We start from the raw sequence: 13,739 nt of genomic DNA on the forward strand, positions 1-13,739 counted from the left end.
GAAAGATCTTCTCTAGACAAGCAGAAGCCAGCTTCTCTGACCTGTGTTTTCCATTCTGCTGTAGATTCTATGAATATACTTGATCCTGAGGATGAAGAAGAACACACCCAAGAAGAAGACAGCAGTGGCAGCAATGAAGATGAAGATGACAGCCAGGATGAAGAGGAGGAAGAGGAAGAGGAAGATGAAGATGATCAGGTAAGAAAGCATTAGATTGATAAGCATTGCAAAAGTCTCCTAATACAGGGTGAGGCAGAATAACTTCCTTTTTTCATCGTATGAATCAGAATTTTATTTTATTTTTTATAATGTAGGCGCATACCTAAAGTTTTGTTCAAATTAGGTAGGTGACGTCCCCCATTCTCCATTCTCCATACACCAGGGATCTTCAAACTTTTTAAGCAGAGGGCCAGGTCACAGACCCTCAAACTGTTGGAGGGCCGGATTATAAGTTGAAAAAAACATGAATAAATTCCTATGCACAGTGCACATATCTTATTTGTAGTGCAAAAAACACTTAAAAACAATACAAAAATTAAAATGAAGAACAACTTTAACAAATATAAACTTATTAGTATTTCAATGGGAAGTGTGGGCCTGCTTTTGGCTGCTGAGATAGGATTGTTGTTGTTGTTGTGTGCTTTCAAGTCGTTTCAGACTTAAGTTGACTCTGAGTAAATTTCGTAGGAGGGCTGTATCCGGCCCCTGGGCCATAGTTTGAGGACCCCTGCCATACACTGAGTATACAGATTTCTGGCATTTCTCATGACTCTTGCCAGCATAGCAGGCGTTATGTTGGCAGTTTCTTCCTGGATGTTGGTCTTCAAATCTTGTAGGGTCCTTGGACGGTTCACAGAAACACGGGATTTCAAAAAACCCCATAGAAAAAAATCACAAGGGGCCAAATCTGAAGAGCGGGCCGGCCCCTCCAAATCCGCTCGAAAAGTAGGCCTCAATGGCAAAAGCACGCTCCTCACTGTCCCAACGCATGATGGCGACTGAGCTGTGTCAGGACAAAACTTTATACTCCCGCCTCTCGAACGAGACCACTAGCGCTCCGCTACGTCTTCAACCGACTGAATGGCGCACATTTTTAAAAAGGAAGTTATGCTGCCTCACCCTGTATCTGTATTTCTGTCAATATGGGAGTTTGTATGGCAGATGTGCATAAAAACTCCACTGTTTTTCCTCTCTCAGAATAGGAAGTTAATAGTAATGAAACCTATAGTGAAACCTACAGTTATCGTTCTGGTTGAAATAAGAGTCTAAATGCTAGAATTTTCTTTTATATATATGTGCATGTGTGTCTGAGTGTATATGTATATGTATATAATCTTTATTTGAGATTTTTCCAATTAAAAACAGTATGAGCAATTACCAACAAAGATAAGAAAGAGAGAAAAAGAAAAAGAAAAGAAAAAATAATTATTAAGAAAAAAATTAAAAAATTAAGAAAATTGTTTTGGTTACAAATGACAAATGTGGAAGAGAAGGAAAAGAAAAGAAAAAAGAAAAAAGTATATAATAATAAAATAAGATTAAATAATATCTATTTGACTTCCTGGTATCTTCAAGAGGTCTTTACTTTTTTCCTTTCTTCTTTCTTTCCTCCTCCACTCCTTCTCTTTCTATCCTAATTCTTTCCCTTCTTTTTGCCATCTTTCTCTTTGCTTTCTCTACTTTTTAGATCAAAACCATATTCTTCTTCTTTTTGTTTCAGATATTCCGTAGCTAGAATTTTCTTTAACTGTTTCCCTGCTTGCAAATAGGGAGATTAATTGAAAGGAAGGAAAAAGAGCAAAAAGTAGATGTGAGATCCTTCAATGTATCCAGTCTTTGCTTAGCCTTTGGTTTGGTGCTAACTGTCCCTACAGGATGATGAAGAAGGTGAAGAAGGCGAAGAGGAAGAAGATGATGATGACGGCTCTGAGATGGAGCTAGACGAAGACTATCCTGATATGAATGCCTCCCCTCTGGTGCGTTTTGAGCGCTTTGACCGTGAAGATGACCTCATCATAGAGTTTGACAACATGTTCTCCAGTGCCAGTAAGAACTCTGAAACCTAGAAGCTATAGGACATGGGTGGTACCATAATGGCTCCTTCCTGTGGGGGGTTGGGGGCCCGGGTACATATGGACCAGAAAACTTTGGTTTTTCTATTACCTTTAGGAAATAATAGCATTTTAACCTTGTACTAGCCATTGAGATAAATTCTAGCCCCACAGCATTGCTGTATATATTCGAGAGGCTTTTTGATAACAGCATCACTGAGCGTGGTTCAGATTAGTTTCTTTTCCCCAGAAAATTACCTTTGTATGTCTCCATCTTGCTAACTTCTCTTGTTTTTCTCTGCAGCGGATATTCCTCCTTCTCCTGGCAATATTCCTGCCACTCACCCCCTCATGGTACGGCATGCAGACCATAGTTCCTTGACTTTGGGTAGTGGTTCCTCAACCACCCGGTTGGCACAAGGCATTGGCCGAAGCCAGAGGACGCTAAGGCAGCTGACAGCTAATACTGGCCATACCATCCACGTACATTACCCAGGGACCCGGCAACCCAACCCACCACTTATCCTGCAGAGGTGAGAGTGGAGCATCACAATTTATTTTCAAAATCTGTTGCTTCTCAGTAAAAAGGAGATCCTATTGAAACTCCCAGCAATATGTCCTCTAAATGCACTTTATTATTGATCTAGGAGTGTCTGCACGCCCATCCCTTTCTGAAAACTCTATCCTAGTCATATTTCACCTGTTCATGCTCAGCATTATTTTTAAAATTTAATTATTACATTTGGCCCAGCCATAGGTTTTTAAACATTGTTGTGTTATTGTTAATGTTTATTGCTTATTTTCTGTTATGAGTTTTATTTTTATTGTTTTGTATTACTTGTTATTAGTGTTTTTATTATTGATGTATTGTGGACTCGGCCTCATGTAAGCCGCACCGAGTCCCTTGGGAGATGGTAGTGGGGTGTAAATAAAGTTTTATTCTTATTATTATTTCCATTTTAATATTTCCGGCCCACTTTACCTGTCCGAACGGATTCTCCCTATGAACCATCAAGGTTGTTAAGAACTTCTGGAGGGGCCCTGCTCTCGGTCCCACCTCCTTCGCAATCGCGTCTGGTGGGGACGAGGGACAGGGCCTTCTCGGTGGTGGCCCCTCGGCTCTGGAACTCTCTCCCATTGGAGATTCGATTAGATCTGCCCCTTCCCTCCTGACTTTCAGAAAGCTGGTAAAATCTTTGCTTTGAAATATAGCATTTGCAGAATGATGATTGAGTCAATAACGGCTGACGACACTGGCGGATGGTGATGAATTTGTGATTTTACTCTGACAACCTGGCTTTTGTAATTGTATGATCTGTATTTTGATGTATTTTTGTATTAATGTATTATGATGCTATTATTCTATGTATGTATGAATTTTCTGCTGTTAGCCGGTCTGAGTCCCTCTTCGGAGGCCAAGAAGACCAGGTTATAAAAGCTCTAAATAATAAATAAATAATAAATTTTTGTGTTACCTTTAGGTTGCTGGGCCCTTCTGCAGCTGCTGACATCCTTCAGCTAAGCAGCAGCCTCCCTCTACAGAGTCGAGGTCGAGCTCGCCTCCTCGTAGGCAATGATGACGTACACATAATCGCCCGTTCAGATGATGAGCTGTTGGATGACTTCTTTCATGATCAAAGCACAGCCACCAGCCAGGCAGGCAAGTCCTCATGAATGATTGTTAAAACAATACATACCTTCAATATGTTAGGTAGCTCTTGATTAGCGAGCAGTCTGAAACTCTTAAAAAACTCTAAAATCAGAACAATAAAGAAAAAACAACATTAAAAAACAGGGGAATTCCAGACAAGAAACAATCAGGGCCAGCTAATCACCTCCCAACAAAGGATCCCCCAGGCAGGAAGCAGGCAAGCCTTGAAGCTGCAAAGCTATTCAATGCTAATCAAGGTGATCAGTTGCAGCATTCATACTTGCCTCAAACAGACAAGAGTTCTTTCTCCCACCCTGGACATTCCACAGATATATAAACTCCACTTATTTACTTATTTATTTAGAACATTTATACCCTGTCCTTCTCGACTTCCAAGGAGGGACTCAGGACAGCTTCCAACAGGCAAGAATTCAATGTTGATACAATATAAAACATAATAAAATACAGCTAAATACATAAAACAGTTATAAATCTACATTAAAACAATTCGCCAGGTTAAAAACGTCATCCAAATGATTTGTGGATCTACATTATTGGAAAATATGTGTCCTTTTATCAACCAATCAATTATGAGATGTATTGACACTGGCTAGCACTTTTGTTTGCCCCCATCCTCCGCTAGTTTGGTATGGATTCTAGATCCAGATGATGTAGCAATGGAGCCAATACCTCATAAATAAATTACACTAATGAAATCAATATTTCCCATCCACCTCCATGATTCTAAATAGCTAAACTGGCAAAGTACTTTAATTTTGAACAACTCAAAATGAATTAAACTTTGGTTTTAATTTAAAAGTTTTGGCAAGCAAATTGGTATTTTTTCTTGTTTGCTTTTTCCTTATATCTTGGGCCATTTCAAGGGAAATGGTTCAAAGGATTTGTGCGTAGTAGCTCACTTCAAAAGGTGGTGGTTTCCCCCACCCCCTTAGATGTTTATATTTATTCCATTTGAAGACTGCATTAAACTACAGCCTTGTGTTAAATCTTTTATCCCTAAGTATAGGAATACGTTGTACTGAACACTATTGTTTATATTAACATTTTGGATTAGTTTTGCTTTCTGGTCCACTGCTGAAACTTGGTTTTTAAAATCCTTTGATGTTTCGTTCGCCATCCTCATGCAATTAACAACATCAAAATGTCCCGCATGACAGTCACTTCAAGGGATTACCAAAGTTACTTAATTTGCCTTGTTCTGGTGGCTCCTAGGGTGAACCTTCAAAGAGGAGAACGTCTCCCAAGTGTGCTATCATTTGATGGCAGTGATTGCACAAAATTGTCATATCGCTACAATGTTAGGCCACCATGCCTTCAGCCCAGGATCAAGTGAAGAGAAGCCAAAACACTTGTGCCAGGATAGGACAAAGGCAAATAATAATAATAATAATAATAATAATAATAATAATAATAATCTTTATTTATATGTGAATAGATAATATAGAAATATATTACTATAATGTATGCCTACAATAGACAAGTATTATCTGTTCAAATATGTTATTATTTTTCTTTCTCAATAAAAAATTTATTAAATAAATAAGCTAATAATCTTTATTTATACCCCACCACCATCTCCTCAATGGGGACTCGGTGCGGCTTACATGAGGCGAAGACCAAACACAAATTATAGCAGTATAAATCCGAAAACGCAACCTTAAACACAGACAGTAAACAATAATATCATAATTACATAAAACTTCTGAAAACATAACAGTATAAAATTACAATAAACACAATCACAGTGACAATGGGCGGGCTACATGTAAAATTTAAAAGAAAAAACCTGGTAAAACTAATTAAAAGTTGAGTGAGATAAAGAAGAAGCCAGTTATTTGCTGAGGAGGGCTTATTATAGCGGAGGTTGTGGATTCAAGCTTTTCCACAAGGGGAGAGGGGACTCCAACAACAGAACATTGAGGCTGAGCAATAGTGTGAGGATTGTATACATACTCACCAAAGGTGAGTAGGTTGGTTTAGCTTGGTTGTATGAGATTGGAATGCCATCCCTATCATTATGTCATCGTTTGTCTCTTCTTAGGAACCCTGTCAAGCATTCCCACTGCTTTGACGCGGTGGACTGAAGAATGCAAAGTACTTGATGCCGAAAGCATGCATGACTGTGTTTCAGGTGAGTGAATGAGCAGCTTTCCTTCCTTCGGGTAGTTCTGCTCTTTTTCTAATTAGCTGGGCTAAATTTTGCGTCTTTGCTCTCTTATCCAGTGGTCAAGGTTCCCATCATCAACCACCTGGAGGCGCTGAGGGATGAGGAGCTTGAGGAGCGCAGAGAGAAAAGACGCAAGCAGCTGGCAGAGGAAGAGGCCAAGGTGGCAGATAAATCCAAGGACCCAGAAGACGAGCAGAATGCCCAGGTTGGAAAGCCGGCTGAAACATCTCTGGGCCTTCTAAAAGCGTCTCATGGAGCAAAGTTAAATTTGCAAGGATGATTCCCACTGGCATCCTTTCCATTAAGGGAGGAGTTCTACTGTAATTTCCCTGTGAGGGGGAAAGGAAGGAAGTTTATTTGTAACCTAACTTCACCTAATACAAATTTTATTTCTGTAGTAGCAAATCAGTTTGCAAGGAAAGATAAACATTTCTTGCTTAATGACAACAACACCATCATCATAATTATATATAATTATAATTTAGGCCATGGGTCCTCAAACTAAGGCCCGGGGGGCGGATACGGCCCTCCATGGTCATTTGCCCGGCCCTCACAGAGTGTCAACATAAGTCTGAAATGATTTGAAAGCACACAGAACAACAACAATCCTATCTCATCAGCCAAAAGCAGGTCCACACTTCTCATTGAAATACTAATAATTTAAAATTGTTATTCATTTTAATTATTGTATTGTTTTAAAGTGGGGTTTTTTTGTACTACAAATAAGATAAGTGCAGTGTGCATAGGAATTCATTCATGTGTTTTTCAAATTATCATCCGGCCCTCCAACAGGGCCCTCCAACAGTTTGAGAGACTGTGACCTGGCCCTCTGTTTAAAAAGTTTGAGGACCCCTGATTTAGGCCATGGACAGCATCAGAAACAAGACACATGAGAAAATGTATGATTAAGTAAATAATTTCAGAAAATACAAAATGGGCCCTCTGCCTGTGGATAAGGAGAACCTGTCCTCCTTAGTTGTGTTTCTTAGGGCCCTTGCACAGAGCCCTAAATCCAGAATACCAAGGCAGAAAATCCCACATTATCTGAATGTGGACTCAGATAAACCAGTTCAAAGCAGATATTGTGGGATTTTCTGCCTTGATATTCTGGGTTACTGGGCTGTGTGGAAGGGTTCTTAGAAAGGACTTCGCTTCTGATTCAATTTCTGCTTTTTTTCCGGTGTTAAAAATAGGCTTACTAAGAGTGGGCATAACAACAATATACAGGTATTGAGCACAAGTAAAACAGGACAGGAATACCAATAACTGTGAGCAGAAAAATGATTCAAATGGAACAAGAGCAAGCCTATTTTGTCTATCTTCAGTTTGTTCATCCTCATCCAGACTGTTACAGATTCCAGGCACTGGTGTACCACAGAATGAGCGCCTTTGGAATTAGGTGGAAAGGAATAATAGATCTGGGTGTCTTTAACATACTAGTGACCCCTGATGCACAAACTCTAGACAATCTTCCCTTGCATTCAATTTGTATAATAAATAGCTATGGGGACGAGAGGAAGCCAACAGACCAAGAGCAAAGGGGTCAAACAAGATTCCTCCAGTGCCAGCCTCTTGAGAGACAAGCCTTCTGGGAAGGAATAGAGCCACTATAGAATAATATAGGATCATGCCCCATCCTAGCAAGCCGACTTATATTTCATCGCATCGAACTGCCAGGGCTACGTTTCCCCTGTCGGTTATTGTCATAGGTCTTTTCCAAGGTAACCAAAACTGTCTCCATCCAATAGCAAGCCTGAAACTAGTTTGAAGTGTATCTAGATAATGTTTTCAAAGGAAACAAGACAGGATGGGCTTATGGATGTAATTTTCAGTCATGTTGATACCCTTATTGTATAAATATGTGAGAGGAAGTCATAGGGAGGAGGGAGCAAACTTGTTTTCTGCTGCCCTGGAGACTAGGACACGGAACAACGGCTTCAAACGACAGGAATGGAGATTCCATCTGAACATTAGGAAGAACTTCCTAACTGTGAGAACTGTTCAGCAGTGGAACTCTCTGCCCCGGAGTGTGGTGGAGATTCCTTCTTTGGAAGCTTTTAAACAAAGGCTGGATGGCCATCTGTCAGGGGTACTTGGAATGCAATTTTCCTGTTTCTCTTCCAACTCTCTTCCAACTCTATGAGGTCTCTTCCAACTCTATCATTCTATGATTATCATAATTGGGATGCACCGAACTTTTGCGATAACCTTTCCATTGGTATTTTTCTTCCAGTACAGTGCAATTAGGAATGTTACCTTTGTTAAAAATAACTTTTAAAAGAATCAAAATCTTCTCTAAACATAAAGCTATTTCCTTTCTTTAGCATGGTTGCTTTAAGTCATAAGGAATAGAATAGTCGGTTCTTTATTGCGTTCTTCACATTTACAATTTTCCAGGGCTAATTTTTTTTGTTGGGAATTACTTCCACCTAGTGCATAACTCAGGCGGGGAGGAGGGTGGGGGGTCTTAGACATGATATATCTAAGTTTCCCATTGTGGTCAACTGAATACGTCCATATAGTAATCTCTACGCCTGCGCAGAGCAACTTTCGGAACCTTCTAAACATTTTATAAAATACATTTTTGGCGGAAGCTCTGCCCACCTTCCCCTCTGGATATAAGTAGCCTGTGGATGGAGCTACTGCCCTCAGTTCTCTTCATCCGCCGCCATTAGCAGCAGCTAGAGAACCTTCGTCCTGACTAGTATATTCTTACTATTGTGTTTCGATTTGCACTGCCTGTTTTTCTTGACTTATGTGCTTTGACCTGGACTGTTTAGCCATATCCAACAGCAAAACCTGTTTCCATATCTTTCCTAGCAATATTTAGAAAATATTTGGGGGGGGGGGCTCAAAGTTGCTCTTTCCTGCCCAAGAAGTAAGACATGTCATATGAATTGAATCAGGTGAATCTTGAGTCACTCTGATTATCTTTGTTTCTCTCCAATGTTTCTGCAGGGACCAGTGCTGCAATCAAACAATCCAGCTGAGCAAAACCTTCCAGGTATGTTCCTTCTTGCTAGATAGCTGTATCGTGTCTTCTTCCCCCAGGATAGCTTGAAGCAGATGCTGTTCCTGGAACTCCTGGGATGAGGTAGTAGATTGTATAGTTTTAGGGTCATACCCGGTCTTGGAGATAACTATACAATCTACTGTCTTTCCTATGGGAACTCCCACTTCATCATACCAGCACTGCCTGCCTTGAAGAAGAGGAGAGAAGCAACTTGTGAGGCTATTCATAGCTCTAGCATGAAACACAATGGGCTAAGGAAGGGACCTGGGGATCAAAGTCCCTGAACCAGAATACAGTGCAATTATTCCTTGCCTCCAACTCTAGCTATGGAAAAAGAATGGTGGGGAGGTCCTTGTAAAATCTGCCAGATATCGTTCTTGCCTTCTTGTTACGGCATCGGAAAAAGATGGTTACCACCTGGGATTTCCTTCTTAGATGCAGATGCAGTAAAGCTGTTAGAGAATTGCTACGAGATCTCTGGATATAGTTCTAAATAGGGGAATGGTCTGTCTGCCTGGCACTAAAGTTAAATATCATTTGCTCCTGTTGGGGTGAGGTAGTAAGTTGTATTGTTGTGGGGTAGGGATTTGTGCCCCAAATCAGAGATAACTATACAACTTACTACTTTCCCCAACTGGGGTGATATAACCATTTTCCTTATCCATATCTGGGAGCTGATCTTGGTATAGTTCTCTATTGCGGAAAAGCTGAAGCTGTTTGACCCCTTTCTGCTGCTCAGAAGGTTTGGGTTATAAGCCAGGATCATTCCCTCCCCTTCCTTCACTCCACTCTCTTGACTCCCAGATGGTGCCACCCATCCTGATGGTTATCCCGTGGTTTCAACTGCTGCTGAAGACACCTTGGCTGGTGCCAGACAGACTCTGGTCACATTGGAGAGCCCCCAACAGCAGCAGCAGGCAGCAGGGACAGGCGAGCTCCCTTCAGAGCTAGTGGGGCAATCCAGTGCTCAGTCTTCTGGGCAGCTGCTGATGCCAGTGGAGCAAGAGGACTCGGGTCCTTGGCGGCCGAGCACAGATGCCGAGGCTACCCAGATGGAGCTTTCACCTGCTCCCACCATAAGTAAGTGGCCTCAAGTCTCATTTTGTAGTGGGGTACCCCACATCTGACTGTGTCTTCCTGCTTGGGTTATGTATTTTATTCTAAACCAGTGATTCTCAACCTGTGGGTCCCCAGGTGTTTTGGCCTACAACTCCCAGAAATCTCAGCCAGTTTAACAGCTGTTAGGATTTTTTGGAGTTGAAAAGTATTGTTCTAAACCAGTGGTTCTCAACCTGTGGGTCCCCAGATGTTTTGGCCTCCAAATCCCAGAAATCCTAACAGCTGATAAACTGGCTGGGATTTCTGGGAGTTGTAGGCCAAAACACCTGGGGACCGGCAGGTTGAGAACCGGGTTGTTGTAGGTTTTTCCAGGCTATATGGACATGTTCTAGAGGCATTTTCTCCTGATGTTTCGCCTGCATCTATGGCAAGCATCCTCAGAGGTAGTGAGGCCTGTTGGAAGAAGGAAAATGGGTATATATATCTGTGGAATGACCAGGGTGGGACAAAGGACTTTTGTCTGCTGGAGCTAGGTGTGAATGTTTTAAATGGTCAAGACCTGGCTTTATGAACAAGCGTTTGGCTAGGCAATGCAACTAACTAAGGAAGACGGTAACTGAACATAGGAACGGCACAATGACTATGAGAATGGATCTGACTTTAATGGAGGCGTTATATATGTTGTTTGTTGATTTGTCTGTCTGATGTTAATTGTTGTGGAGCGACGTTGTCGTTCCGGTTGTTGTATTGCTGTGTTTTAATTGCACTGTAAACCGCATTGAGTCGCCTGTCAAGGGCTGAAATATGCGGTATAAAAGTGAAGCAAATAAATAAATAACTGACCACCTTGATTAGCATTTAATGGCTTGGAAGTGCCTGGAGGGAATCTTTTGTTGGGAGTGATTTGATGTGCCTGATTGTTTACGGTCTGTTGTTTTGCTGTTGTAATTTTTGAGTTTTTTAATACTGGTAGCCAGATTTTGTTCATTTTCATGGTTTCTTCCTTTCTGTTGAAATTGTCCACATGCTTGTGGATTTCAATGGCTTCTCTGTGTAGTCTGAAATGGTGGTTGTGAGAGTGGTCCAGCATTTCTGTGTTCTCAAATAATATGCTGTGTCCAGGCTGGTTCATCAGGTGCTCTGCTATGACTGACTTCTCTGGTTGAAGTAGTCTGCAGTGCCTTTCACGTTCCTTAATTCGCGTTTGGGCAACGCTGCGTTTGGTGGTCCCTATGTAGACTTGTCCACAGCTGCATGGAATACGGTAGACTCCTGCAGAGGTGAGAGGATCCCTCTTGTCCTTTGCTAAACGTAGCATTTGTTGGATTTTCTTGGTGGGTCTGTAGGTGGTTTGTATTTTGTGTTTCCTCATCAGCTTCCCAATGCGGTCAGTGGTTCCCTTGATGTATGGCAAGAACACTTTTCCTCTGGGTGGATCTTCATCTTTACTCTCGTGGCTTGAGAACTACTGTTCTAAATATTCAGGAGAGGCCAGCAATACCTTTAAGCTGTATTTTTTGTGTTAATTAAAACTTGAAAGAGAAATACTCTCATGTTTCCATAGCAATAGCAATGTACCTTTAGCTATGAAAAGTAGTCCAGACCTTTTTCTAGAGAGTTAATATCCTAAATCTTGTAAAAACACAAGAATTGCCTTTCTAGGTTAGGCCTGTTTTACATACCGTATATTCCGGCATATAAGACGACTGGGCGTATAAGACGACCCCCAACTTTTCCAGTTAAAATGTAGAGTTTGGGATATACTCGCCAAGCCCAACAGCACATCAATAAAAACAACAAGCAATAAGCAAAATTAATATAACTCACACATAGACAATAACACACAAGGATTTAAAAACCTATGGCCGGGCCAGATGTAATAGTTAAAACTTTAAAAATAAACGCCGGACATGAACAGAGGTAGGATGTATCTAGAAGGAGGGTTTTAAAAGAAAAGTAGAGAGCAACCCAACAGGTAATTAAAGTGCTTCTCAGGATATTTTGCAGGGAATTGTTTCCTTTATTCAGGGAAGGCACACTGGAACAGCCACGTTTTCAGGCTCCTCCTAAAGACTGCTAATGTGGAGGCTTGTCTGATATCCTTGGGGAGTGGGTTCCAGAGTCGGGGGGCCACCAAGGAGAAGGCCCTCTCCCTCGTCCCCATCAATCGTGTCTGCGAAGGGGGCGGGAGCGTGAGCAGGGCCTCCCCAGATGATTGAAGAGATTGCGTGGGTTTGTACACAGAAATGCGGTCACGCAGGTAGGCGGGTCCCAAACCATTCGGGGCTTTGTAGGTAAGAACCTGCACCTTGAATTGGGATCGGAAAATGAACGGCAGCCAATGGAGCTCCTTAAACAGGGGGCTTGACCGCTCCCTATAAGTCGCCCCAGTTAGTAACCTGGCTGCTGCTCGTTGAACCAATTGAAATTTCCAGGCCGTCTTCAAGGGCAGCCCCACATAGATTACTCCCACGTATAAGACGACCCCTTACTTTTGAGAAGATTTTCTTGGGTTAAAAAATAGTCTTATATGCCAGAATATATGGTAATAGTACCTTGTACTGACAGGTATACATTGTGACCCCTGCATCTGTGGGAGATACCTTCAAAACACACTCACACGCTGTGGATAATAGCAAGCCCTATATTTTGATTGTACGTGGATCAGAAGCATCTCATAGATTCATACTGGGAGACCTAGAGTGGCCCATAAACACTTACAGGGACAGATATGTTTGGAGACTGAGTTAATGAAAATATAGGTGGCTTACCTGTAAATATAGTTTACCGAGTGGTCACCTGTGAATTCTAATTAGATGCTGCCTGCACAAGCGCAGGAATATATCATATTTGCAAATCATAGCTGACCACAACGGGAAACCATGGACATTGAATCTGTGGATAAGGGGGACATACTGCCCTGCAATAATAGGAAGTAGCCTTGTTCACTTGGAGATATCAGTTTTGCCTAATGAATAACAACCTGATTGAAAACCTGCTATTGATCTGGTCCATGAGTAGTGTTTTTGGTTATTGTTTCTTGTGTGGAGGGGAGAGGTAAAGTGATTTTTTAAAAGAAGGTATCCTGGAAGTTGTCTTCTGACTTTGCTGTCTTTGTGCATACCCTGTGTGAAAGAATTCTTTTTCCCTGTCTCACCAGCTTCACTCTCTCCAGAGAGGGCTGAAGACTCTGATGCCTTGACCGCAGTCAGCAGCCAACTAGAGGGGTCTCCCATGGACACCAGCAGCCTTGCTTCATGCAACCTTGAGGAGGGCGTCACAGAGAGCGGAGGGGCTGGCAGCGTGGAGCAGGCAGGAGCAGGCACCATTGTGGCAACAGCCGATGTGGCCCAGCCAGGGTCCAGTGCCCCAGCCATTAGAGAGGCCCAGCCTGATGCCAACCAACCAGTGGATGATGGGTAAGGACTGGAAATAAGATAGACCAATATATAGAAACATTCAAAAATAGAAGAATATGGATCTATCTTCAAGGGAAGATTTGATTATAAAATATTTAGAAATAGCAGAAATAAGTAAGTTATCCTGTTTGATAAATCAATGGATGCATTTTAAATGATAAGGAATCTTTTTTCTCTTATTATTTAAAAGGAAGAAATTGCGAAGATATTTGCAGGATTTGAAGATTAAGTAAAATATTAATGAAATTAGAAATGAAATTTTGAGAATAATTTATAAAAATGTATAAGTACATACAATACATGACGTGACATGTACTACATTATGTAATATGAAACGAATACAGGGTGAGGCAGCATA

The 13,739-nt window shown here is 41.5% G+C and overlaps 1 protein-coding gene across 11 annotated transcripts in view; it reads left to right on the forward strand.

Annotated features, from left to right (window-relative positions):
* HUWE1 (HECT, UBA and WWE domain containing E3 ubiquitin protein ligase 1) overlaps nucleotides 1–13,739 on the forward strand; it is a 158,633-nt gene that overhangs the window by 111,754 nt on the left and 33,140 nt on the right. For all 11 annotated transcript variants that reach the window (XM_067464157.1, XM_060763275.2, XM_067464156.1 and 8 more), the window contains 9 exons: nucleotides 65–198; nucleotides 1,875–2,046; nucleotides 2,356–2,584; nucleotides 3,533–3,711; nucleotides 5,765–5,854; nucleotides 5,947–6,095; nucleotides 8,849–8,894; nucleotides 9,708–9,983; nucleotides 13,123–13,381. In XM_067464157.1, coding sequence (XP_067320258.1) covers nucleotides 65–198; nucleotides 1,875–2,046; nucleotides 2,356–2,584; nucleotides 3,533–3,711; nucleotides 5,765–5,854; nucleotides 5,947–6,095; nucleotides 8,849–8,894; nucleotides 9,708–9,983; nucleotides 13,123–13,381 — 1,534 coding nt within the window. The remainder of the gene's footprint in view (nucleotides 1–64; nucleotides 199–1,874; nucleotides 2,047–2,355; nucleotides 2,585–3,532; nucleotides 3,712–5,764; nucleotides 5,855–5,946; nucleotides 6,096–8,848; nucleotides 8,895–9,707; nucleotides 9,984–13,122; nucleotides 13,382–13,739) is intronic.

This window comes from Anolis sagrei, chromosome 2 (assembly GCF_037176765.1).
Source record: "Anolis sagrei isolate rAnoSag1 chromosome 2, rAnoSag1.mat, whole genome shotgun sequence".
NCBI classification, from domain to species: Eukaryota; Metazoa; Chordata; class Lepidosauria; order Squamata; family Dactyloidae; genus Anolis; species Anolis sagrei.